Below are 27907 nucleotides of genomic sequence, written 5' to 3' on the forward strand. Positions count from 1 at the left end.
ATTTATTTCCTCCTTCCCCATTCCCCACTTACTCCATGTTTTGTACTGATATTGTTGTACCTACATTTCTAAAAAGCAGCAAAGAAAAAAACCTTTAAACAAGATTATCCCTGAGTCTTACACAAATCAAGGCAATGCTATCCCCATTGTACCTTAAAATCTAAGATACTTAAAAAGTAGTTAAAAAAATTAACTTTAACCAACTAAAGAGATCTAGTGTGCCAAAACACAAAGCATAAAACTAAAAATAATCACTAGAAGCAAAGAAAAAAATGTCCCAATCTGGACAAAAGTCTATAATTTACCAATCTGATAAACTAAACTCAATTTCCAATTTGGAATTAAAATGAAACTAGGTCTTTTTTTAATGGCAACTAAAAACGTGTGTAGACTGAAGTACTTTTTAAAGCCAACTGAATTAAAAAGTTACTTTTACTCTATGGAAGAACATGGCCAAAGAACAAGCAAGTAGCTTCACTAGAGCAAAGCGCTCAGTGGGGGGAAAAAATTGGGAATAAACAAGTGGTGATCTGAAACTGGCCATTTAAAAAAACTTTTAAAAAGAAAGGACAGTACAACACAAGATGCCACGGTCTCCAGACAAGAACACCGCTTCTCTAATCTGCTGAGATCTGAATGGAAACTGGCTTGCTGTACAGCTGAAGCACGAAAACCCCGCTATGGCTTAGCCCGTCACACCCCGCCCGTGCTCCGACAGCCACGGTGGGACCACAGCTCGCATCCACCTCGGAAAGGGAAGGGATGCCTGCGGCCCTCAGTCCCCTTCCACGTCCGAGTCCGCGAACTTGAGCTCGCACTTGACATCGAAGGGCTTGTCCTTGGCCTCCCGGGACGCCTGCGAGTCCCCGGCCTGCAGCTGGCTGTTCCCGCAGTCGGGCTCAGTCTCGTAGCCGGTGTCGTGCGCGGGCTTCGGCTGCTCCCCGCTCTGGTGGCTCACACTGCCCTGCTCCACCAGCGTCTCCTTCACGCTCTGCTCGCAGTCGGAAAAATCCGACTTCGTTTTCTTCTTGCCGAGCAGCATGACAGAGCGGAACTTCAGGCACTGCCCCGGCAGGTACCCCTTGTAGCAGTTGTAGGAGAGCAGGCACAAAAACAGAATGAAAAAGAAGAGGAAGAGGAACATCAACAAGAAGTTGTCGTTTGACTTGAGGAACATCGTCTTTTCTGGGACCGCATCGGGAATTGAATTGAAGAGCTCTGTGTTGGAGGCTACACTTGTTAGGACAGGGCCAATGGGCTTTGTCACTATCCTTGCTGTCGTTACTGGTACCATGTGAGTGGTGGAGCTGTGAGCAGTGGAACCCTCGGTTGACACAGCTGACGCTTTTGGCACATCACTATTACCTTCTGTTGGCGCAGCTGCTGCGGTGGGGCCCACCATGGTGTGCTGTATTTTTTTCAGTTCCAAAACATGCTTAGCCAGCACTTGAGAAAATTTCTTATTCTTCACTTTTTCTTCTGACAAACACTGGTAAACACCACTGTCTCCTTCTGATAAATTGAAGATGAGCAGTGCCTTTTCCAGCAGACGGTACTTGGGACTCTCCACTCTCAGCACATCATCTTTGAACTTCCAAACTACCTGTGCCAGATTGGACTTTTGAGAACACTTGAGTTCTGCTGTGCTCCCATGCTTGAATGTATGCTGTAGGGGATTCTCTCTTACTTTATCTGGAACATCAAAATAAATGTGCAGAGTATCAGCAATGATTCCAGCTTCTCTAATCTGTACAGCTTCACAGGACTGTGTTACAGTCTTAATAGAAAGTGTGAAGGTTATGGCATTCACCTCACGAGACCAAGATGACAGCATGCAAGAATCTGAGTGAAATACCAAGCTACAGCTGCACGCAAAACATTGACACAGACTAAGAGATAGGACACCTCAAACTCTAAGAGAGCCTACACTTCTAGACAAAGATGAGACCTTGCTGATCCACAAATGAGCGTGCACTTGAGATGAGTCACTGAGGCAAGATACTGAACTTGGGGGTAAATTAAACTCTTAAGAGCTTTGTTTACTGCAGCTCAAATCGCCTGTAACACTGCTGCCTCTTTAAGATGTCCTTGATCTGGTGGCAGCAGCACACACTATAAAGAAAGGACCTGTGATTACTTGTCTTAAAGCACTTAAAGGTACTTCAGCTGCTCTGTACTGTGTTCCAAGTTCCCCCTCCCCTCTCACTATAAAATCAGCTTTTTTTCCAAATCACTTAATCTGATCTAGCAGCAATAACCAAGCACTTGTCAAGGCTCACAGTAGAACGTCAAATGCTGTATCACAGAGGCCTCTGCAATAGAAGTACTTCTGGTATTGCTTTCATTCACAAGTCACTGTTGAGGTGCCCCCGTTCATTTCAGGGGGTTGTGCACTGCACACTGAAATGCATACAAACACAGACATTTTTAAGACAACATGCAGGCTGTACAGATGCTCAAATATTCAAAAGCAGAATCTCATACCTATAAAAATGTAAACGCATGTTCAGGTAATCACAAAAGCAAAGATGAACTAAGCACAACTCTTTCACTACTCCACCTAGGCATATGAAAGAGCTCTACAAAGACTAACTCACCAGAACAAGAAGATGCATCTCCACCTATGTTCTGAATCCAGTTCCTGTAAAAGGAAGCCCAAACATTAAAACTTCAAATCCTGTTTCCTAGAGCCTGCCCATTCCCTTGTGCTAAGTCAGTCATCTTATCTAAACAGCACTTATCTAAGCAGACACAAATGGATAGAAAAAAGTCTCTATTTGAAAACATTTGCTTTTCAAAATTCCACTTATCGGTAAGGGACAAGACTGACTCAATACTGAGTGTAACTGCAAGGTCATCAAATGCTACCATTACCTTCCAATTTCAGCTTCTTTAAAAATATCAACGCAGGAAGCTTCGAGGGGTTTCCAAGCACAGTAAGGATCCCTTGCTAGAACACAGTCAACACAAGTGGTGTACTTGTCACAGAACGCCACTGGGGACTGAACCACACCAGAATTTGAGCCAGCAAAGAGGTATTTTCTGCCCTAAAGAAAAACAAAGTAAAAAAAAAAAAAATCAAAAAAAATCAGAAAGAAATCACAGTCGATCACTTCCTCAAAGCCAAAAACTCATTACATGCTTTAAGTATCACTAAAGAGTTGCATACATTCAGCCATGTTTGTAAAAACTGGTGCATGAGGGGAATAAGCATTTGATTAGCTTTTATCTCTAGAAACTTAAGCTGAAAATATTGCAGCAATGCCAAAAGTGCAAAAAAACCAACAAAAACCTGAAACAGATACAGTTCATGACAATGGAAAATAACCATGTCTAACCATGGCTTTATCACACAGTTTTTCCAGAAATATGAATGCTCCAACAATCCTTCTATGAGGCATGGCAAGACTGTGAGGATGACTAGCCTCCAGCAGGCACATGAAAGCCTAACCAGGCTCTTTGTAGGACCTGCTCCTGTTAACCCAAAGCAGCCCTACTGCCTTCAGCTCCATCAACCACCCAGGCCTCTGCAGCCACATCAGCATCAGCTTTATGCTTTTCAAGGAGGAACACTGGCAGTATTCAAAGGAAAACAGCACTGGCAAGACACCAAGGAAAAGGGGAATATTTTCATATCACCTGTTGAACCATTGCTGTTGGGATCCCAAACAAGTGTCACTCTGACACAACAGGAAAAGACTCAGTCCAAACACTCTTCCTACAAAAGGCAGGCAGCTGCCATATTTCACTCATCTACTTAAAAGCTCAGGGAAGCTGATGGCTAAAGCTACACTGACTTCACATATTACAAGGCAAAGACTGAAGAAAGGGGACCTGTGCTGCAACCCCAAACCACCAGTGACCAACCACCTCCTTCTGAGAGGCTCTGCACAGAAAGCCAAGTGGCACACCCCACCTTGGCAGTGGGTTGGCTTCATCCTGAGCAGAACACCAAGTGGATTTATCAGCACCCTACTGCAGTTGCCACAGCAAATGGGCCAGATCCAAGCACAGAGTGGCTTCTCCTGTACTGCAGTCACACAGATCTCAGTGCACAGAAATGTCCTCAGGGGTCATGTCTGCAGGGGGACTGCTTAACTCTGGCAGAATGAGCATGGTCACAAAATGATGGGGAGACATCCAAGAGAGACTTCTGGTAGAGAAACATTCTTCAAAAAATCTCATGTTCATGGTGCAGAAGTTTTGTCTCAACATGAGAAAAAGCCTCAAGAAAACAACTATCAGACTATCTTAGGGGCGAATTTAGGTTTTGGGGCTCACTGATGCTCTTTTGCTAAGTATGTAAGCAGGTTCTGCCATGAGAACTCAGAGCAGGTCAGTGTCTTTAATGCAGTGATCATGAGAAAGTCTCCAGAGGAAGCTACAAGACAAAGCACAAATTATTTTGGATTGGTCTCACATATGAAATGTGCAGACAGCTTTCAAGGACACTCTCTGCACTGGAAAATGCAAGGCAGAACAGGATCAAAAAAGAATCTGCTGGAAGACTGGAGTTTGAAAGATAGTTGAACATCCATCCACGTGCAGTCTTCCATCCTGAACTTTAACCTGGACTACGCTGCACTGCCCATGGAAGAAGTGTACAGTGCTGGAGATGTACTACTTCCCAGGAAAAGCTTCCCACTCTGTCAAAGGCTCCCCCATGTACGAAGCACTGTTATCTCTCTTGTGCTCTTCTAGATAATGCTGCCACACTGTGCATGCACTGTAGTGTCTCTCATGTTTCCCAGCTCATATATCCAAGAGTTCATGGAACATGCAGCAAGCTGAGAAGACCATTAGAAAAAAAATCCACACAAACCTTCAAGTCAAGTAGAAGATCTACTGTAGGATCATCTGACTCTGCCCAGCACACTAAACAATGTGGGAAAAACCTGGAAACTACTGAAAAATGTGTTCAGAAAGGACTCTGACTCCAGAGAGGTCTAAATCCCACCATCAGGGTAATTATTACCCTTCTGTGGTTAATCCACTACTATGGGATGCCATGACATATATCAAAATACCAGCTCTAGGAAGGACTTCAGCAGCCACTGACTGTGGCAGAAACTTGTGTTTTCATGCTGGGGAGCAGCTGTAAATCCCTGCTTGGGTGGTACCATGACTATACAGCTTTCATGCCTGGCCCAATCTCCCACTCATCATCACTGAAAAGGAGCCCTGCTTTTATGAGAATGTACTGGGCAGCACTGTTTCAGTTTTGGGGTTTAGTTTTATGTGTCAACAATTGTATCAGGAAGCAGTGTTTTGTTTCAGTTCTAAGCTCTGAGAGAAGCTTCCTTGTGAAAAGGCAGTGCATTCCCTATGCACCCTCTATGCCATGATTCAGGATGCCCCTGGGGAACTGAGCATGTGGCATCTGGACTCAGAATGAATACATTCAATGCCATTTTTTCTACACTAGTTTTGGTTACCAAGCACGTGCTGGAACTGCTACATCACATGTCTGGTATAAGCTTATAATGTCCAAGAAATGGAGGAATCATAATTAAGCCAGTGTATGAATGATCCCACAATGAGAAGAACGGGCATTAGCCTATTTATTGGAGGAGTCATCTATCCTTATCTTCTATCATAGGGTAAACCTGGAAAACCCCTGTCAAAACAAGACACTTGAAGCTTTCTTTGCAGATAAAGCAGAAGAAACCAGCAAATACTTAATGTACATATGTAGACACACACATAATATATATCCACACTATATAGAGAGCTGCCAGTGTGATGCACCATACAAAAATAATACAAACACCTTTACTGAAAACTATAGGTACGAAAGATTTTAATCCTGATTTTCGTTTGTCCAGCAAAAATATGCTCTGTCCTCATGACTTCTTCCTATTGTAAGCATGAAAGGACAAATAAGCATGCAAGTTGAGCTTGTAAAATTAGGACATAAAGCTCTGTTCCACTGAGCTGATCATGTTGACATGCAAAGTTCTATTAAATATCACAGAAAAATAAAAGCTGTTTCAAAGATATGTTGGCAGTATTCCTAAATCCCTAAGCTGCAGAGAACTTATCTTTCACTGGGTAGCTACTGAATGCTGGCATTACGATCAGACACTTCAAAAGAGGCATTTCAGTCCCTGAAATCTCACTGTCTGAGGGGTCTGATGCTACGAGTCACTGGTTAGGGCAGTGGAGAGGATTTTTCCTCGCAGACCTGCAATGGCCACAAGAGGTCGGGATTTTTACATTACTCCTAACCCGCAGTCTGGTATTCTGGAACACCTTACAGCTTTCAGCTTCTGCACATGGAATCAAAGTGACGACCTGCACACTCGTGCCCACCCCACACCCCTTCCCCATGTCCACATACATTTAGAAGTTTGGCACCTACCAAACAGACTGAAATGCAGCAGGCAATATGTGATACTGCTGCAGTACCATGAGTTACAAATGCAGCTTTTGGGTAGGTGCACAGTGACGGTCTCCTGTCGCAAGGTTACTAAGTGGTACTTAAAAGTTTTGGGGAAGAACAAAAATGAGATGAATGCTGTGATGCTCATAGCACTTACTGTTTTGGATGAAAGCAAGAGAGTTTGGACTGGTTCAAAATCTGGAAAAAACTGTGTTTCTTCAATAATATGCATTCCATTTTCATAGCTGATAGCTTTGTGCACGGCTCCCCGATCTGAAACAACAGAGCAATATGTTTAAGTAAGATCCCTAAAACAGAAAGGCAGGGAAAAAAACCTGCACAATTGCTTTAACTTGTCTCAGTAATCTGCTTGCTGTTCAGATGAAGACTTCATATAACTCTGTGTCAAAGGCAACCATTAAATTTGCCATCAGCAGGAGCTCTGAGCAAGAAAACATTTTTGCACACAGAACGACCACTTAGGGATTTATCTTCTGTGTGGTTTTGCTGCCCTCATGCAGCTTTGTAGTTCTTCTCCTGCAATACCTTTTCAACGTTATGTTAAGACTGTCCACCTACTGTGGCACCTTGCCTTTTAATGGAAACACCAGCTCTACAAGCACTGCAAACATGGAAATCTCAAGAGCTTCCTTTGAAAACTAAAGAACCAGCATACCCTTAAAACAGAGGTCTTCTGCAGAACTCACCTGTACCGATGAACATCACATCGTACATGGTGCCATTGAGTGCTCTGACTCTGTCTACCACAATCTGTGTGTACTTCACATCTTGCTTTACCAGTCGAGGTCTGTCTCCCATCGGGGTCACTGAGTCATCCATCAGAGGATGGTCTCTAACAAACTGCAGTGTCTTGTCTGGTAAATTCAGCGAGCTCATGTAGCTCGATCCTCCGGCTTCGTTGTTTATACACTAGCAGGAGGACAGAGACAAGCAAATTATATCATTTACTTGAACAAAACAAAGACACAGCTGTATGCATTTTCTTCTCTGCATCACTTTAGCCAGCAAGCACACCTTCATACTACACTTATTCTAGTGAGGCAAGTCCTCAGGTCTCATAGCACTCTGGCTTCTGTGATGTACTAATCCCTGAGCCTTGGACTACATTTTTGTTTGGGCTCAAAATACATTCTAGGAAGATATTCCTTCTGGAACTCTCACACATTTTAACTGCTTTTAGCTGTCACCTCATTCAGCACCAGCAACAAGATGACTTTAAGGAATGTAAGGAAGTAAGAAAAGTCTGAAAGAGACTGAGCACTATGAACAGTTTAGTCTGTAGAGCAATGCACTGTGTTGGATAAACATGCTGAACCTACAGAGACAATGCAACAGCTGCTGTACTTCTGTTCATTTGAACTCTAAAGTATTTCTAGTGTATATATATTCTGTTTCACCAGCAGAAAATTATTAACAAAATAACGAAAATCCCAAACCAGTAAATAACTCAATACTAAATTAAAAAGAAACAAACACTTTGGTTCCCAGGTACAAAGCTCAGAACATATCACTTCACTGCTTTCGTACGCTTTTTTGCAACAAGAAGTAACCAGGTAGGGCAAACAAATAATTCATTAATAGGTTACCTAATGCTTTCTAGTCTCTTTACTTCTGAGCATTAAAAAAAAAAAAAAAAGTCATCAGATCCAAGATTTCCCAAACTTACCGCACCAGGTCGAGGATTAGGGATCTCCCCATTGTATCGTACCCACTTTGTATGAGCCTGTTCCACTATAGCACTCTGCATGTATTTTCCTTTTGAGAAAACCTCTTCTACAGTAGACAGACTGTATGCACACACTGCTGACAACCCCACGTTATTCCTACAAGTTCAGCAAGAAATGAAAAAAAAAAAAAAACAACCCCCCCCAAAACAAACAAACAAAAAACAAAAACACAGGAGCAATTATTAGTTCTTGTAGTAACCAACTGACACTAAAGGTACTTATCCAGGAAAAGGCTATACCACACTTACAGCTGTGGGGTGAAGACTCCATATATCACTGGTTCCTTCAAAGTCGGAGACTTGAGAATAAAAACATCATTGATAACATTGAAAATTAAGTTCTTATCAGGGATGGTACAAATCAGTCTGGCCTTGAGAAAGGACGTCCATTTTTTTTGCAAGATCCTTAATCCTCCTTGGTCCCTCTTATGATATTAAAAGAAAATAAAAAGGTATTTGTGAGGAGAACTAGCAGCATTTTTGCATTTAAGAACCACTGCTATAGCACGAAATTACTAAGCTATGTTATTTTCTAACATTTCGTCTATAGCAACCATCAATAAATGTTAACACATTCACAAACAGAACAGTAAAAAAGCCACAGGAAAACTGATTCAACAACAATAATGCAGAATTTTTTCTATCACACACACAAGCAACATGGAATATGAGAGTTAATGAAGAACCACACTCCAGCAACACTTGAAAAAACTGAGATGGGCAATGCACCATCAGGAAAAAGCTGTTTATTAGAACAAGTAAAATAAGGGTGGAAGTACTATACTGTCCCTTTAGAGAAATAAGTAATATTGCATTTTTTCTAAGACATCAAAACTGTGAGTTAAATTCTAATGCTGCAATATGCCCTTAAACTTGCCTGACATTGATACTTTCATTAGAAGAAAAGCAGCAATGGTTTAGTCCTGCTAGCAATTACCACCTTTATTCAGGATTTGCAGTACCAAGGCTTAAAGAAGTTAAGATACACTGACAAGAAATGTTCCAAAATATTTGCTAATCAAGCTGTAGCTCTGATACTCCACTTCAAAAAGCAGGGCATATGGAAACTGCATTGATAGTTCCCATTCATTATCCGAAGGTGTTATGCAAAGTACTAAAGAAAATATGCAAGATTTACTAAAACAATTAAGTATAAATGCTTATGGATTTGCAACTTGCCACTGACTCCTATTTGAAACAGAACAGTCTGAATTATATAATTATATAATAATGAAGCTCTCATATTCCACAACAACCCCCTTTTAAAGCATACACAAGCTGTCAGTGGGTAGAGGGTCATAAAAAGCCCAACATAAACTTGCCTCCAGCTCCTTGTTTAACAGAAGTCTCAAGGGCACTAACTTTTCATTTATGTTTTGGCTTCCATGTTTAAATATAAAACAGTGAAGTCAAAATAAAACTTTCAACCTCATAAAAATGAGGCGGAGAGATAAATTTCCTGTTGGAAAAAAAAAAACCTTGAGGAAATTGATACATTCCACTGAAAAAGTTTTTGTTAAATCAACGTCTTATACCAGAGAAAAAAAAAACTTTCATCAGCAAGATTTTCAACCAACACTCCTGAGGAAATACTTCAATCAGCCTAACCCACTGAGGTTCAAGCACAGCAAGTGTGACACAATCAGGCTGCTGGTGACCATTTTCCTTCAGGCTCTGGCAGCTGTTAAGAGCTTCATAGAAGTCCCATCTGCTACACCACAGTCAAGAACTATTTTGCTGTGGACACAGCTACAGTTCTGTTTGCATACAGATACTTGAAAGTCACTCGACAGACATCCTGTCTGCTCAGCTCCAACCAAAGTCAGTTCTTCACAGGGAGCTGTTCTTGTCAAAAAAAAAAAAAAAAAAAAAGAAAAAAGAAAGGGAAGCCCGAGGAAACACTTTTTCTGTTGCTGGGTTTTGTCACGGTTGGTTTGTTTTCCCCCGGAGGAGATGAGAACCCCCAGATGTATTGAAATTTCATAACTGTGCAAAATTAAGTCAAGCATTTATTCACAAAGCAACCATTAGGCTTTCTCGGTTCTGAAGAACTGAATGGAATTGCTGATTCGCTAAGGTTCACTAAATTCAACCACTTCCAGTTAACTGGCAGTAAGTTCACAAAAATAAATGCTTTTTAACACACATATACAAAATTCTAGTTGATATAGTAACAGTAAATTGAACTATCTCCCACCTTGCAGACCCTAGCTATTCTTGGAATCATCAGTTTTCCAATACATTCATACTCCACAGACACCTCGGTGAAAAAGAAGTATATCTTGTCATCTTCTCCATCTGTGCTGTTTTGGTCTGCTCTTATCACATCAGCAAAAACAAAATTGGGCTCTACAGACACAAAGAGAAGAATTTTCCATTACATATGAGACTACTAACCTGATTCCCTCAAAGACCCTCTAGGAGTTCTCTTTCACCCAAATTCCACACTGAATTTACCTGCTCTCTAGTCACTGACCTCCCTACACAGTTTCTTGTTCCTAATATGAATAGTGTTTCTCAAAAACAAAACAAAAAAACAGCCAGGAACAGAAAAAAAAACTCCCCAAACCCGCAAATCCTAAAATAAAGCACTAAGATACCTGAGAGATCTCTGAAGTAAAGAGATTATTACTGTACCATAATGTTCTTCAGCCCATACTCAAACATGGTTTTCTAACGGGCCTGGAGGACACGACCTCCCTTGCCTGCCTCCCCTCCATTTCAGCTACCAGCTGAAAGACTAAAAACAACATTACAACATGTGTTACAAAACTCACTATCCTGTACTTTTGGGTTATGATGATCATGATTTTGGTCCTTTTTGGCACAAAGCCTCAAACCTCTGAATGTTCACAAAGCTCAGTGAAATCTGAAATTCAGGAACTGAAATCACCAAGAATCATGATCAGCTCAATTTGAAAACCCATTCCAGACCAAAAACATTGCCTTCCTTACTGTATCATAACTAAGCTGCGTTATTGCAAAAAAGAACACGTAGATGTAAAATAAACTGCAGCCATTATTGTCCAGAGTAAGCCTGTGTATCTCGAAGCTGTTTTCATTGTCAATGCTGATAAAAATCCTAAAATTGCAAAACAACATCTCTTGGCATGCATGAGGGCACACACTTACATGCCAGGGTATGCCAGTATAACAAAATCCATTCTCTCTATCAGACAATTGCTCCTTACAACCAGGAAAACTCTGTCAGTGTGGGGTTGAAGAAAGAAAAGTAATTTATCTGGGTCAGTTCTCATGCCCACTTACCATTAAGCCAAGGTATTGCATATTCTGTTCTCAGAGGGCTCTGATGAGAGTGCCGTGAAATAATGGGTTCACTTCCCAAGAAATTGTAAGAAGTCCCAGAATAAAGCTCCTCATCTTTAACACAAAATCAAGTATTTTAGATCTTATGGACTGGATACCAAAAAGGGTACATAAATATTTTCTGAGTCTATGTAAGCTTAAGCTTCCCACAAGAAAAGACAAACAAGGAATTCCTCTAAATTGCCCTGGACATGTATTTTATGTTTACATTTCTGCTGACTGTGCTGAAGCCTAACACTTCCAGAGTGTGGTTTATTGATGCTCTAATACAAGAACTGACAAAATTCAGAGTAGTTTTTGTGGTACTTTAGCACTTTACATGTAAACCTACAGTTCATGTAAAACCATGCAAATTTACTTAAATGCATCAGAAGTCTGGAATTATTCTTCTCTCTTTCTATGCCACCATTGTTCAAATTCAACTTTTAAAAACGTAGGCACCGTGCAGGGAGTTGTGTTTCTCATGTCCTGTTTCATCCTATGTTGAGCTTCTCTCATGATCTTGTGACACAACAGTAAATCCATCAACTCTGGTTCCCCCAGGTTGAGATTCAGGGGTGTCTTTCTATGCAGTAAGTCTGCCTGCAATCAATATCTCACTCCTCTATTCTGTCTTATGGATAAGTCTTCAGGACAGCTAAAAAGTACCACTTGTTAAATTTACTGAAATTGCATTAATGGATGCTACAAATGCAGCCAAGTACATTCAGACTACCTGGACTAAATATGTTAAACATTTGAAAACACAGTTTGAAAATTAGTATTTTAGAAGTTGCTTCCAAAACAACCTAGAGTTTTTAAGTTCTCCTTCTAAAAACACGCTAAGGTTGACTAAATAAGTATTTTAACATCTTTACGGATACACAATAAAGGGAAAAAATATGGATGCAAGCTACCATTTTGACACTGACAAACTGGAGCATGACAGTGGAAAAGACACAATGTTTTTTTATACATAAGAATGAGGCAGGCAAAGTCTGAACTTACCAACCATAACAGATGTGTAGCTTTGAGCAGGATCAAATGGACACCTACCCTTACCATCCTCATTTTTACCTCCAAGTTCAAATGAAGTTAAATTCTGCAAAAAAAAAAAATCAAGTTGAAAAACACAAAACAACTGTTAGCACTTTTTCAGCCACTCAGCTCATGCAAAATTAACTGAAAACTAAACACTAAATATTGGGCTATATCATCAACCACCAGCATCAAAGGCATTTTGTGTAGAATTATAAAAGCCATATGTGTTTTTGGAAAATCTTATCAAGCCCCATGGACAGAGAGGAAATGTGATCCTGTAATTTGTGAGGCCAAGAACAGAAAAGAGCAGAAGATGAAAAGTTAAATCCAGACAGACCTCAAGAAAAAGCACCCAAGAAAGACACCAGGAACAGCAGGGAAGTTAATTGATATATGGAAAGAACGGGCAATTATTGAATTAGCCTGAAAAAAACAGAAAGTCTCAGAAATCAAGAAGGCTTTCTGAAGTGGATTTAGCAGTTTTCGAGATTATGTTAAATTTGTGAGATAGGGCATAATCCAGCTAAGGCTTTAAAAAGCAACAGAGTATTTTGGCTGTTACTTTATAAATCCCCTAAAAAGACCAAGAGAATGAGGATCAGAAAGATGATGATGAAACTGCAGCCACAGTACTGGGCAAGTAATCAGTTATACTGTGTAATGGAGACATGGAAGCTAAGAACAATGGCTCCTGGCAATATTCCAGAGGTGATGGCTGGCAGACTTGCAAGCAGGGGAGACAAAAAGGCACAACTACAAGATTTCTCAACTTTCGAATTGCTAAGAGCCGCAGTAGGGAAAATGATACAAGAGTCAGCAGTGAGAAAAAGGGAGTTTTAATTTTGTGCCAAGACTTCATTCTGAAGCATTCAGCACTATGAATCTGTGGCATAGCCAGAAGCAGAGACAAAAGACAAGCAGAGACAGGAATCTGAGAAATTTCGGGAAGATCTGGTAATGGGTGGAAGTTACAAACAATGTAATTTCAGTTTCAGAAACTGGTTTTATGCTAGCACACAATACGCAAAGAATTACAAAAAAGTAAATCCGTAGTTAGACAAGATGAATCAAGAATTCATTAAGTGCTCTGAAAAAAGGAACAGTACAGTTTATTTCCATACTCTATGGTGGGACAGTGCAATAAATGCTCCTAACCTTACAACCAGCACTGAAGATACAACAGTTTCGGGAATGGACATCAACTTGTTTACTTGGGCTGCTTTTTAAGTTACAGTTGTTGCTGGGTCAAAACATACACAAGATTTCTTACCACGTAATCACACGTTGGCTGAAATGCATTAGTTCCACACACATAGAGAAAAGTATCATTGAGCTGCTGCAAGACACGCACGTAGTTACGACACTCCGTCTGTAAGAGAGGATGAGGAGAGATCCAGTCTGATAAACCATGGCTTCCACATTCCAACATAAACAGATGATGGTGTGCTGTCAGCTTGTCTTGTTGCCACACACCAGAGAAGCCTGGGTGACACGTGGGTGACACTGGGGCACCATCTCCCTACAATCTGCAGGAGCTCTAATCAATCTTGCAGCATTTGGTTTCCTACAGACAGTCGTGTGCAGCTATCAGAGTAGCATGACCAAGTACCATATACTCAGCAGGGTCCATCTCAAGATGTTTTTACAAAAGCACATCCAAACACACATCCAATCCATGGCAATGACTAGTTAAACATGGAGTTTTGGATTTCACCATCTCTTGTACACCTCAACGAAACACTGACAGTCAAGGTTGTTTCTTAAGAGCAAAACCTGTAATTCCCCTAAATTAGCTATAAAGTTTTGTCACTTACTGCTGTCCTTCCATGCCCCTCCCCTCTTCCCCCCCCAGTCCCTGATATCATTCAAGGAATCTTCTTAATTTCTTTGGCTCTGAAACTGAACAATGAATTTGAGCAAAACCCTTAATAAAGGATACCATAAAGACTCAGAGTAATAACGAAGAAAAACAACTCTAAACACCCACTTAGAGAGGGGGAAAACCAGTATCAGCAACATCCCTTAATTCTTGCTAGTATACTGCCAGACACCACCACTGAACTGTTGTTCTATAAACTTCTTAAGCAAGTTTCAGCACTGGCCTTACTATTCCTTCTTATGAGACAAACTAGGTATTTCTGTGACTGTATGGCAGAAAACTGCATGGAGGGGAAGAGAGTAAAACCAGTTTTCTGCCAGATGAGGTCCTTGAACAACTGCATGAATGCTTTCTGCTGGCATTACACAGTACAGTGGTGATGGATGGGGGAGAGTGTAAGAAACAGCAATAGTGGCTTAAAACCTTGACCCTTTTGAAACTCTTGGACTACGCAAAACATCACAGTGATGTTTTTTAGTATTCACAATAAATGTGAATACTAAATGGTTAGGAGCACAGTGAGGGAAAAGCACGGCCAGCAACAACTGTGAGTTGCTAAACTGGGGACAGGGGAAAACAAAGAAAATAAATTTAGAGCTCTGAGAGAGTATCTCTTTGTGGGGTCTAACATACCCCACCAGTAATCTCTGCAGGGGACTTGTGGAGATTCACACACAGCTGGCTAAACATATGCATATAAGAGAAACTCACATCTCACAGTCATTGTGGCTGTTAGTGAGTATTATTACTAGCAACCCCAACTGAACCTGGAAAACACAAATAACATTCTCTGACCCCATCCTGAAGAGGCAGCCAAGGAGGAAACAGCCCTTAGAATATTTGCCACGCCTCATGTTTGGACAACGTACTGACAGTCACCAGTGGAAGGAAAAGCAGTAAGCTAGTCCAAGGGAGGGAAGAGAGCCCACTCCCACTCTGGGCAGGCCCATGAAGGCAGAATGCCTATCGGCCCTGGATGCAGCACTTGGGGTTTTGTAACAGCGTGAAATGAAGAGGCTGCAGGTTTAAGGGTCACATCCCTGCAACTGCAGAGTAGGACTGCTTTCTGCATTCACAGACTTGCAGGATTCTACTTTCAAACCTGTGCTAAAAGCCTGACTGACAGTCTTGCCCAGCAAACCCTCGCTCTGCCACATCATTAAATGAAGTGGTTTTACACGAGGGGAAAGGTACATCCACATACAGTCAACTACCTCGAGTAAACCACCTCCACAGAGAGGGAAAACCAGCAAGCCAGACCACACCCTGGCAGTCATGAGGAGTCAGTGGATCCTAGAAACACCCAGGGATCCCAGGGGCTGAGCTTGCCTGCACTGCCAAGCTGTCAGCTGCTCAGGTGCTCTCTGAGCAAGGAAGGTGCACACCCGCTGAGCACCACAAGGGGACACAGAATGGGTGAAAAAAAAACCAGACACCTATGCCCTAAAGCAAAGCAAACCAAATTATTGGTCATTCTGTAAAACCAAATGCTGGGAAGGAATTATTGCAACGACAAAACACAACAGTTGCTATCAGTTACTTCAGTGAAAGCAATACTGTTTTAGCATTTTAAATGGAAAACCATTAAAACTAGAACACACAAAGTGTGTTCAGATTTTCAGACATTCAAATAACAGTCACCGGCAAAAAATAATGAACTATTAAAAAACAAGCAAACAAACAAACAAAACCAAAAACCAAACCAAAACAACCCAAAACTAAAAAGCCACCAACCTAGGCATGCTGCAATTTCTAATGCTCAAGTTAATTTAGAAAAACTGGGCGATTATTTCAACATTTAATTTCAAACAACTGGATACTTTCTTTTTTTAACATCATCACTTCTCTTGAACTGCAATGTTTAGTATCTTTGCCAAAGTTCAATAAAAGTACCTGTTCTGATTTGCCCTTGACTGCACATTTTGTCCTTTTATCTTCTGCGGCCTTCCAGTGTAACTAAGTAAAAAAAGAAGCAACAAAAAGGCACATTCAAAGTACTTCAACTCAATACAAGATCTGAAAATCTTGCAATAACACACACACACAGAAAAAGGCAATCCTAAAACTATCTGCAGCAAATGCAAGTTATTTATTATCCCAGTAGTTTTCAAAGGTTCAAAGCCATTCTTTCCCAGGGAGGTAACAGTTTCAAATTCATGTGCCTTAAGCAGGACTAAACTACTGCTATTATCTTTTGGGTTCATAATGACGACTCCCCTCAAATTGCTAATAAAGTTTTCATTACCACAGGCATTAGGGAGATGCAACTGTAACTGTTTTAAGTATTTTCAATTTTAAATACTTCTCAATTTCATTAACACTTGAATAAAAAACATATAGGGGAGAGGAATCAAAGAAAAACTTATTGGACCAATTTACACTATACTGAGTACAATTTTGACAGCTACATGTACCCATTAAACAAGTTTTATATGCTGGTGACATTTCCCACCACCATCCATGAATATGTTCTTCAGATTAAAGATCGTATGAGCATCTTCCAAGGCATGCTGGGTGGGACTCCACGCTGCACCTCTACGTGTCACCCTGTGCTGCTGATGGGATGAGAAGCAGGAGCCTGGGAAGGACTGGAAGCAATACAACATTAGCAGACTTCTGCCTGGCTACGCTACTTTGAGAAGCCACCATCAGCACATCCGAAGTACCCCTCTGAGCAAGCTGGATCAGACCTGTCTGCACCACCTCTTGCTGTGCAGACACACCCAGACACAAAACAGAAGTTCAGACTCAAAAGGACAGGGCCATTATTTGCAGCCTGCCACTCCTGAGCAAGCACCAGCTGTGCTTCTGTTTCAGATTAGGTGACCCTGATTCAGATTAACAAAATGTGGCCCACTCCTGACAGTAAGGATATGGGTAAGAACCACCATTACAGATGACACCTGAAGTCCCTCCAGTCCAGCATCCTGCCCACAAGAAGGAAATACCCAAGGATACCTCTAATTACTTGTTTATATCCAACTTCTCCTTTCTTCCTCTCTTTGACTCTACAGCATCTTCCAGAAATAACACTGGAGTAGCCCACACAGTGGTTTCTCTTTTAGGTACCTGCTACCTAAAGTGCAATGCTACTGATATTAAGGTAATTAAGTCAAATTTGGTGCATGATTTTCATATGGGAGATAATGTATTAAAATGCATACCTCGTGCTGCTTCTCAGCAATATTCACTGCGTTTAAGGCAAAGATCACTTCCCTGGCTCCTACATATAGAACATTTTTGTCTTCACTTAACAGCAAGGTTGAATAGTTTGACACTTTTGATTCATTAAAATGTATTAGCTGGACCTCTGTTGAAATGGAAAAAAAAAATAGCACCACATGAAGAAACACAATCACTTAGGTTCAAGCTTATGAGTCATTTTTTCTAAGTTGTCTAACACCTGTTGGGTAATTTGAAAACAATAAAGGTTAGTTCAGAAAACCCATGTAGAAGACGAGGGACCCCTCAGAAGCTTGATTCAGCAGAAACAGCAGCTCCCATCATAAAGGTCAAAATCATTTGTCCCCACTTTCTCATTCAATGTCAAATGCCTAAATATTTTCTCTCGTGGTGATCCCTATAACTCACTTCTTCCTTTACTTTTTTTCCTACCTGCTTTTTCTAAACTTCCATTTTCCACATTCACTGTCAGGTTCTTTCTCACCTTCTCCTTTCCACATACCAACCTACTGTGGAAAATCAGGTTGGTCACCACATCCCTTGCAACTGCCCCAAACAAATCTTACAAAATATCCTGCACCTTAAGGTGACACTTCAGCATACTGCCACAGCAGAAAGAAGACACAGAAGCTAAAAAGAGAACATTTACAGATGGTCAATAAGCTGACTGTGAAATGAAAACCAGAGATGAAATGCATACAATAGAAGGAAAACAGCATGAGGGAAAAATCAAGATGAAAAGGAAGAAGAAGAGAAACAGAGTGAGACATGAGGGAAAAGGCAGTGGAATGAGGAAGCTTGCAGACTGGACCAGAATAGCTTGGACAAAGATGACACAAACTGACTAATATAAAAGAATGGGGTTTTTTCTGCATCTACAACCATAATGGAAAATTGAGACTACCATAAGATTAATTAGGCATGGTTTTTTAAGATATAGGTGAAAACAATGCATTATTGCTTCCAGTTTTAACATTAGTAGTTGCACATTTTCAACTACAGTACTCAAGAAACATTAATTTTAAACTAGATTCTCAAGCATGTAATTTTGAAATCTTTTACTTGGCAGGAAGATTTTCCCTAAATGTATGAACTGGTTCCTACAACTCCACTGAACTAAAAATTCCCTCTCCTATTGAGAGCAGGTTTCCAATATTTAAATGCAACAATCTTTAGCAGACAGACACAGAGAAATAGCAGGAATGAAAATAAATTCCATTTATTTTGACTAATTTGGATGTGGGTCCGCAGTACACTACTGTACCAATAAACAGCAACTTGCCAAATTTTAACTACTATAAAAGATCTGAGCATCAAAGAGTCAAAGCAACTACAAGCCTTGTCCAGACCACTGTTTCTGAAAAGCTTCATCAGCAACTACTAATTGCTATGCTAATAATCAGGAAAAATACTTCCTACAGTCATCTCATAATCTGCTTATTCCTACTACATTCTTAATCTCCATCTATCTCTTCCTATAGTAGGACTCTCAGAATTTAATACCCTTATTTTAAGGTTGCTTCTTCACATGGCCAATCTATTTGCTTGGCTTTATTTAGTTACTGCACAATTGTTGCTTACTAACTAGGAGTAAAAAAAGGACCTAAAAGCATCCATGCCACATGGAGGGGGGGGGTGGTGGGGAGCAGGGATAAAATGGGGAAAAAAACTATATTCACAAACAGCAAATAACTACTCTACAGTCCTTGTTTTAGAGCTCTTTTCAGACTCAGGTTAAATTATTGAGCCAAAGGCTAAACGATCCTCTGATTCCTTCTAATTCTCCTGGCACCACATTTGCAGACTCCTGTAACTGTATTGGGAGGTCACGAATATTTGCTGCAACTTCAAATACAAGAAAAGTGGTGTTCTGTGAAAGACTGTTTCATATCTAAGCACCATATGATACTGTCAGAAGAAGGCCAAATGCCTGTTTTTCCTTTGCTTGGTGATTTATTTAGTGCACAGGTTGGCTTTGTGTCAAAATATATCTCAGACTGAGAAAGCATAAAAAAGATTATTAGCTGGAGAGGTACACTTTGCTAACATGTTCAGACTCAGAGTAAAAATAATTTGTTTTAAACAAAATAGACCTATTGGAGTTTTCTCTTGAAGCAAACTTCAGCTGCAAGATCCTTCTGCTGAGAAAGCCAAATGTGGAATTCTTCCTTTAAAAGGCTCTGTTTTCAGAGATGCTCAAAGGACCTGAAATCAGTTAACCCAGTGCCCAAATAATTTTTGAATATTCTGGTCCCAAGCCCTTCATAAACTGTGCAAAGCCAGCGATAACTGACCAAACTCCCAGCAAACTGGCTGAAAGAACGCAGGGCTCCAAGGAGTTTCAGATCCTACAGAAACCCTGGAGTTGTGGAAATGTCCCGTATTACACTGCTTAAATTGCTGTTCTTACCTCTGTGTTCCCAAGTGATCCTCGGGACCGGGCCAAATGCTATTGCCACTTCTAGCAACAAACCCCAAACTGCATAAAAAACACCCAGAGCCATTTTCAGTGTCCTTGCCCTGCAGGGTTCGCTGGACGGGCGCGGCAGGTAGCGTTCCTTCGGCAGACGAAATGCAAATCCCAGGGAGTTATCAGAGACCAGGCATTTCAGACCTCGAGAGGCTGGAACAACTGCAGCAAGTACGTGCTTTCCAGCAGATCACTTCAAGAGAACGCACATTTTCCAGGATGCTGCGCACAGGAACTGCCCACACTCTCCACAGGCTGCAGAGCTGCTGAGAAGCGCGACCGAGCGCATTCTTCTGTTTCAGGGGAGAAATGAACGGTGCTGTGGAGAGAGGAGGGGAGTAAGAAGCAGAGTAAAAAGCAAACCAAATACTGCCAAAAATAGCACTGATCTTGCAGTATTTCTACAGCTGTCTGCACAGTTCAGTTTGGATTAAAAAAAATACATTAACTGATGAAAATAATGTTCTTGAAAATAAAAGACATCACACGGCAAATAAGCAGCAATTGAAAGGAGTCATTTCAATCCAGAATGCCAAGTACAAATATTCCGAATTATCAATTATGTTTAATGCACAAAATCTGACTGTAGTTTAAGTTCAGAGAGCAAAGGACATGAGAAGTGCAGCAATAATCCTAAGCACTGGTGACACAAACCTGCTGTGTCTCTCATCCTTGGGATCCTACATGAGTGTCTTTTTCAGTGAAGTACTCTAATGCTACTAATGCGCTCAAGGTGTGTGGGGTAGAAAGCAATACAGCTACAGAAACAAAGAGCTAATGCACTGCATACAAAAATAAAGGGTGAAAACACTGAACTAGTAAAAGTGCTAGATAGTTCTGTGAAAGTCACTCTGTCTGAGTCACCCATTACTGTCAGGCCCAGAAAGGCTTGTCCACTATAATCAACAAAACTGTTCACTGCTTTGTACATCACCTTCCACAAGTCTCCACTGCTCCTGTTTTCCTACAACCCCTCCTAGGTGAAGGCTCATTAAGCACCTAGCAGGAGAAGTGAGAGCATTCATCAGTTACTAGATTACAGATAACTTTTGAGGCCTGTACACTCAGGGTAGGGTGGTGGAGAGAAAAGCACACTGTCCTTTGCAGCAGGGCACGGAAGACGCTGGATTTTCACCGTGCCACTGCCTGGGAGACCAGTACAGCACCACAATCCAAGACAGTCACAACACCAGGACGTGATCCAGCAAGAGGGCAAGCAAAGGTTACAAAATCATTAGTGGCATTAAAGAAGAAGGGGCCAGTACTCGAGGAACACTGAAGTAAAAAGACTAGGGTGAAGCTGCAGCAAGGACATCTCCCAGCACAAGCAAGCTTCTGGGAGGGAGAGGTCCCGGGTTTAAGCAGGCAAAGGCAAGTTGGAACCTCTGGAAAGCGCAGCCAGCAGATCCGCAACAAATGCAGAAGTAACATGGCTGAGTAGACAAGAGGCAACTACATCTGAAGTGTCTACACCTGCTTTACTAAATGATCACAGGTAACATTAAAAGATTTAAAAATCTCGTTTGCTCCTACTGATGCCGTGGGATTTATGGTGCTTCAAAAAAATCTCCGGAGCAGTTAATTAGGGGTGAGTTAAGAAAGGGTTTATTATGCCAAGGCAAAAAGATGTTACACGGTGTGCCTGAGATGTTAGATTTTATAATACCTTCCATCCAATCCCAAATGTGTCCACCCTGTGGCCTTTACTCTGGTCCGCCCCGGGTTCAGCCCCTGAAATGGGTCTGGGGTGTATTTTGGGACCACCTACTTCATCTGTCTTCATCTTCTTCAGAGCACAAAGGGTACATAGTTACTTAATTCTTGGCTTCATTTTGTTGTTCAGGCCCTGATATAGCTGTTCCCTAAACAGTCTAGGCCTTGCCTTGACAAGAGACTAAACATTTCTACTGGAATCGGGAGTAGGAGTGATATAGGGAGCATAGAATGGGGTAAGAGGGTTAAGGAACGTGTAAACAAGGGTGCTACAGGGAAAGGGACAAGGGAGGGAGTGAGGGTTGCTGCTTTTAAAATCTACTTATAAAACTTATAAGGCTTACAAATATTAGAAAAATAAAAAACCCTTAGGGGCTTAAAGCATCACTACAAATCGTTGTCTACCAAGAAAACATCCCATGCAAGACCACCACTTGCTCAAGCTGAACTTGTGACATAAATATTTTTTGGTGGGGTTTGTTTTTTTTTTTTTGTTGTTGTCTTGGTAAGTAGTTCAGATCAGATCCAATTCCTTGTAGCAGATCATGTACATCATTTTGGTTTTTAAGGCATTATATTTTCAGTTAGGCTTGTCTGTCTGTCATTCACCCTTCCTGTTTATCATAATACATAAGCAATTCCACGTTTTGCTCTCCAATACATTAAAAAGTGCCCACTCATCAACGTTAAAAGTTATCACATATTCTGTTTAAACACACAGCTTTACAGGTAAGGGTTTAAAAGGAAAGAGCAGTTCAGTGGTTAAGTTCAAGGCAGTTTGGCAACTTTATAGAGATGTATGGGGGAAAACACCAGTTTGAAGAAAGATCTTTGAGCCATTACTTCTACACACTGCTAATTCTTTATTTCCTGCTACCTTTAGTTACTGAAAAGACTCCATGTAATAATTCCCTGTTAAATCTGGGTGTTGGTGGGGTTTTTTTAACTTAAAAGAGACAGCCAGGACATCTATAAGCTATCAGTTACCACATGGCAGAGATTACTCCAGAGTAATTCTGAAGTCCTGTAAATTTTCTGGACTTTAAAACAGGACTAGCAAATCCAAGCCCTACCAAAGGATGACCTTGAGTTTCCCTACAGCCATGGTTACATTCCTAGCCTAGCTCACCTTCCTCAGACAATGCAAAAGCACAGCAAAACCTGAAAAAAATGACAGTATCTTTTGAAGAAGACAAAAGGTCTAGCTGGACTGCTTTTAGCACCTACTTTGCTGTGTGGACTGAGAATTGCTCTGGCCACACAAAGTGGAAATCTGTGATTTCATTCCTACAGTACAGGCTTGCAAGACAGGTCCTTTTTTCACATTAATAAGTTTGACTTATTAAGTGGGACGTTATTTGTTGATCTGTGGTAAAATTTTGCGTTATAAAAGGGGTGAGACATACTACACTGAATGTTACATGCCAAATTGTGCAAGATCCACTTTGTTCTCATTTCTATGACTTTAAATAGAGATGAAAATGCACTCAGGACCTTGTCCTTTAATTTAGCCTTCAATTTAATTACTCTCCCTTACCCCTCCCTTCCCTGTGCTAAAAATTATCCTTCACTGACATCTAATGGGAAGTCATCCATAATCTAATATGAACCTCTTTTTATGTAACACAAGGGGTAGAAAAAGGAAGAACAAAAAAAAAGGCCCAGACAATGGCCTGATTTCCAAATTAACTCAGTTCCATTAGTGTTCACTGGCTTTGATTAGATCTGAGTGCTTTGCACTTCTGAAAACTTAGGTTTCCTAATGTTTAAAGTTTTACTCTGAAAAAGGAGACACAATTTGCTTGAAAATAAGAACACTGAAAAAGTAAAGCAGAAAGAAACTTGAAATGCTTGGTTAGATACTTAAACTCTAATTAAAGTGACCACAGGCCTACTTTTCTGCAAAACCGTTAACAACTGAGGTAAATTTAAATCAGTAATTTTAGTTTTCACACTCTGGTGCTGATTTTACATCAGTGTGTAATGATGAAAGGCAGCAAAATAATGTACACTACTTCCATGAGTTTTCCATACTGCTTGTGCCTGTGGTGGCTAAAAACAGGGCAACTATAGAAGAAGAAACAATCAACAGAGCTCCCATCAGCTTGTCAGAGCACAGCTGGAAGCTCAGAGCTATGAACATTCACATTCACATGTGTAATTTTAATGCACAGGCAGAGAAATAGGTAGAGCCAACTTCCTACTCTCTCAAAGGACAGAAAATCAAAGCTGTTAGAAAAATTTCAGGCTGCAAAACTGCTAATAAGTAATATTAGCACAAATTATGAAAGCACAGAGTTGAAATGGCACATATTGACTGTTACCAAGATCAAAAACATGTCTCTCACGTTGCCTGTGTCACTGGGCAAAGTCAAAGTGCTTTGCTCTACCTTCTAGAAAAATGCAAAACACTAGTGCTGCAGTGGGAGATGCTGAAAAACCAACAGTGGCAAGGAGACTGCCATCTTTACTTCACAGAAGTACCTGTGAACATAAAACTTCATCTTTCAGAGATGTCAATTCAGCAACCCTTACCAATACCCGATTTTTTTAATAAATAATGCAAACCAGAGGCCAGTGTCTACTATCCCAGTCAGCATGGTAAAACTGGATCCAAATGTGTATCTTGTATGCACAAATCTTGCATAAGTTATCTAAATTCTGGAATTTCAAAGTTAAGAAATGACCAATTTCACAACACTGGTTTTGAAATAGTCTTCCTTCTAAGAAACACTGTGCATTGTGCAACTTCTCAGTTTGGCTTGATATTACACAAACTGCTAAGTGGATCTATCTTTATTTTCCATATGAAGGTTAAAATATAGGAGAATTCACTAACATACCAGCAGCAGTCAGTACTGTAGCTGGGATCCCTGCGATCCCCAATAAAAGATCATGACCATCACAAAGCATCCTGCAGAAAGCCAAATGAGCCTAATTCTGCCACTCTTTTCAGGATTCCCCAGCCATGCTAAGTGTTCCCATCGTTTTCCTCCCATTCTCTATTGCACTTTATTCTCCTCCACAGGGTTTATCTTCCCCTGCAATCCCTCACCTACGCTGTGCTTCTGCTCCCACCCATGCTATCACCCCGTCGTCTTCCCCAACACAAGCAATGCCCAACTACGTGACCGCGGGTGAGGCAAGCCCCCAGTGAGGCTGCCAGGCAAAAGACCACCTTCCTTTGGGCCCTAAGGAAGGCCCTCTACAATATGTACTACTTCCCCACCTCTCCATCAAATCACTTTCACACCACTCACTGGCTGTCCAGGCACAGCAAACAAGGTCCTCACAGTAAGCAACAACCGACTGCAAGACACCCTTCCTTTCCTTACTGTCAGGAGCAAAAAAAACCCATGGCAGGTTTATCAGGCAGCCCTACCCTGCTATTTTTAGAATAAAAAAAAAAAAATTAAAGATTATGCATTTGCAAAACTTGTATGTTACCATGATGAGGGATATGAATCTCAATATGCAGAGGCAGGCAAATTTATGAGCAAATTGCTTCCTCCAGCAGAAAAGGGAGGGGTTAAAGGATTCAACTGTCAGAGGGCATAAACTGCAAGTTCTCCTTAAATAACTTGCTTTTGAAAGCTTACGAAGCTTTAACAGAATACAGGCCTGCTTCAATGTTTATTGATACCTGTTTTATAACCTCTGAGAGCTGAGTTTTATTTACAAAGTTTGTGAATTTCAGACCAGTAAGGCCAGGTTGGATATATCCTTTGTTTTAGTTCTCACCCTTTCAAAACCCCAAGCATCGTGCCATTTTTAAACGGTCTCATGAAAAACATCATTATTTACAATCTTTTCATTACAGAACACATTAGGGCTCACTTTCTGCTGAAGTAAGGCACAACCTCAAACTAGCAGACCAGTAGCCCTTTATGACTAACATATATGTAGACCATGGGATTATTTACATTTCAAACTGTAACTGAAACACTTTGTAGTTGCTAGGTGCTTAAAAATTAGACAAAGATTTTTAAGATAATTTGATGTGGTCTTTATTTCTACCTGCTGGAGGATGTGCCCTAGTGCAAAAAGAGGATAAAATTTCTTAGGAAAATAAGATTACCAGTTTTAGGTCAGAAATTAGTACTTTCTGATTCTGCATGATAAAAATGCTTAATCAAGCAGTACTTAGGAAACTAATGCTTGCGCTTAAAGCAGAGAATATCTTTATCTTCAGTGGAATACTTAAAGAGGTATCTTTTTTTTTTTTTTAACTCACATTCCTTTTCTTCTACCACCATGCTCTTTTTCTGGGGGTGAAGATTACACAAAGATAAAGTATTACACACACAAAAAAATTACAAGACAAATAGGAGACTAAAATTCTTAATTTTCAGATTACTAGGGGTGGATCATTAAAAATAGGCTACAATTTCAAAAAGCAACAGGAAAGAGCTAACTAACTTGGATGCTGAGCTATCCCAAATACAGAATTCAAGAGCTCCCCAGGGCACGTTTTAAGACCCTTTTCTGCCTCGCTGGGTACTCCCAGATATTGACCCTGGGTTGTGACAGTGTCAATGCTGCACTGAAAACTACCCAAATGAGCAAGAAATAAACTCCCTAAAATTCCAAGTTCATATTCCCCTACCAATTAAACATACTGCCACAGTCGAAAATATTGCTCACTTTCCTTCTCATTTCTTTTGGGGCTCATAGGACTGAGTGAGTCATTCAAGTTATTTGAAGATGCCTACTGGCAACTACTGGCACTTGTGAAAGTACCTGCATGTCTAAATTAACAGGCACATGTGCTTTAAAAAAAACAACTATCCTCAGTGTCCAGCAACACTTTCAGAGCCAAATTTCTCCAAAAGCAAGTCCAATAGCCCCTCATAACACCAACTGTGTAATACAGGGAAGCTGCAATCCTGAACATGACCATTCAGTGGTAACTGAACAACAGGTAAATTTACAGTATGTTTCCAAGTGGAAAAAGTCCCTTTCCTGCTAAGTTTCTTGAGTATTTTGGTCGTGGAGCAAAAGAAAGCAATAAATCAAGCTTATAATAAACCCCTTATTTACATTTTTCAGTATGCCGTAAGTCCCTAGTTTTCTTGCAGTGTCTTTGTTTGTTTTGCTAACAAAGACACCTATAACAGAGTCAGCAGGAATCCACCACAGTCCCCCTTCTGCTGTGGGGCTGTACTTCTAGTTTCTCTATACATACCTGCCACCCCTCTGGAGCCTCCAGCACAGCCAGGAGCTGGGAAGCAGTCAGAAACACATCCTTTCTGAGAAGAGAGAAGAAACAGGCCTTGACATCATTACCACATAAACCTGAAGGGCAAGTTCTGATAGGGGAATTATAATAAATCCTCCCCCAAAAGTTTGGCTTTAGCTTCCCAGATTACCAGGGCAGACCATTCCTGACAGAAACCAGACATGCTACATTTGCATCCCACGATCCAAGATCCTGACACTGCACTTAACACAAGGAAAAAATATTAAGCAGACCTGATAAAAAGCATACACATCAATCCTTCTAAAATTTAATTTGTTTCTCCTATCCCAAGCTGCCTGATCACTACTCAGTACGAAATTATTCAGCATTTGCACTGCAGTAGCAACTACTGACACTGGTTAAGAGTCTGGGACCCTTCCTATGCTGGTACGAGATGTACTAGAGAAAGCTCAGAAAGGTTAGAAACCAGCCAGCCCCACAAACAATTCCCTTTACTAAATCTATATAAAGAAGCTCCAACACTCTCCTGCATTATTGAACAACTGCATTATGCACAAGCTCAGAAAAGAATATCTGGATATTTATGACAAGACCTTGCAGGCTTGTACTTATTTTGTTGTTATCATAGGAGAACAGTGGGCCACTCCAAAACAATCACAATTGGGCACAATGAGGCATTTATCCAAAGACTACTATAGCTAACACACTTCTCAATATGCAGACTCGTAATACCGTTACATCAGGCTCTATTTAGCATATATACTTCCTACTGTTCATCCCAGAGCTTTTAGAAGGGTGTGAGCTATGTAAAGGGATGGTGCTTTCTAAAATACAAGTCACTGTGGGTTTGAGGTAGATTTCACTCAGTATGGGGGTTCCCAGAGGTGCAGGTGGGAAGATGATGCACCTAAAAAAAAAAGAAACAGTCTCCATTGCACATGTGAGGGCTTCATTCTTGATCCAAAAGATTATAAAGGCTCACAAGA

At 40.8% G+C, this 27907-nt stretch overlaps 1 protein-coding gene across 15 annotated transcripts in view; it reads right to left on the reverse strand.

Moving 5' to 3' along the window:
• Nucleotides 1-27907, reverse strand: part of SEMA4D (semaphorin 4D) — a 96524-nt gene that overhangs the window by 14619 nt on the left and 53998 nt on the right. For 5 of the 15 annotated variants that reach the window (XM_017821142.1, XM_017821147.1, XM_017821144.1 and 2 more), the window contains 15 exons: nucleotides 26907-26970; nucleotides 19949-20327; nucleotides 17520-17665; nucleotides 16249-16311; nucleotides 13747-13845; nucleotides 12444-12537; nucleotides 11397-11510; nucleotides 10327-10478; nucleotides 8379-8554; nucleotides 8070-8226; nucleotides 7090-7312; nucleotides 6540-6655; nucleotides 2875-3047; nucleotides 2598-2641; nucleotides 7-1692 (listed from right to left, as the gene is read on the reverse strand). In XM_017821142.1, coding sequence (XP_017676631.1) covers nucleotides 776-1692; nucleotides 2598-2641; nucleotides 2875-3047; nucleotides 6540-6655; nucleotides 7090-7312; nucleotides 8070-8226; nucleotides 8379-8554; nucleotides 10327-10478; nucleotides 11397-11510; nucleotides 12444-12537; nucleotides 13747-13845; nucleotides 16249-16311; nucleotides 17520-17665; nucleotides 19949-20042 — 2568 coding nt within the window. In that variant the 5' untranslated portion in view covers nucleotides 20043-20327; nucleotides 26907-26970 and the 3' untranslated portion in view covers nucleotides 7-775. Of the gene's footprint in view, nucleotides 1-6; nucleotides 1693-2597; nucleotides 2642-2874; nucleotides 3048-6539; nucleotides 6656-7089; nucleotides 7313-8069; nucleotides 8227-8378; nucleotides 8555-10326; nucleotides 10479-11396; nucleotides 11511-12443; nucleotides 12538-13746; nucleotides 13846-16248; nucleotides 16312-17519; nucleotides 17666-19948; nucleotides 20328-26906; nucleotides 26987-27907 lie in introns of those variants that run through there. The other 10 variants (XM_017821148.1, XM_017821151.1, XM_017821150.1 and 7 more) reach the window with 6 other exon arrangements.

This window comes from Lepidothrix coronata, unplaced genomic scaffold (assembly GCF_001604755.1).
Source record: "Lepidothrix coronata isolate B3197 unplaced genomic scaffold, Lepidothrix_coronata-1.0 Scaffold89, whole genome shotgun sequence".
In the NCBI taxonomy this organism is placed as follows: domain Eukaryota; kingdom Metazoa; phylum Chordata; class Aves; order Passeriformes; family Pipridae; genus Lepidothrix; species Lepidothrix coronata.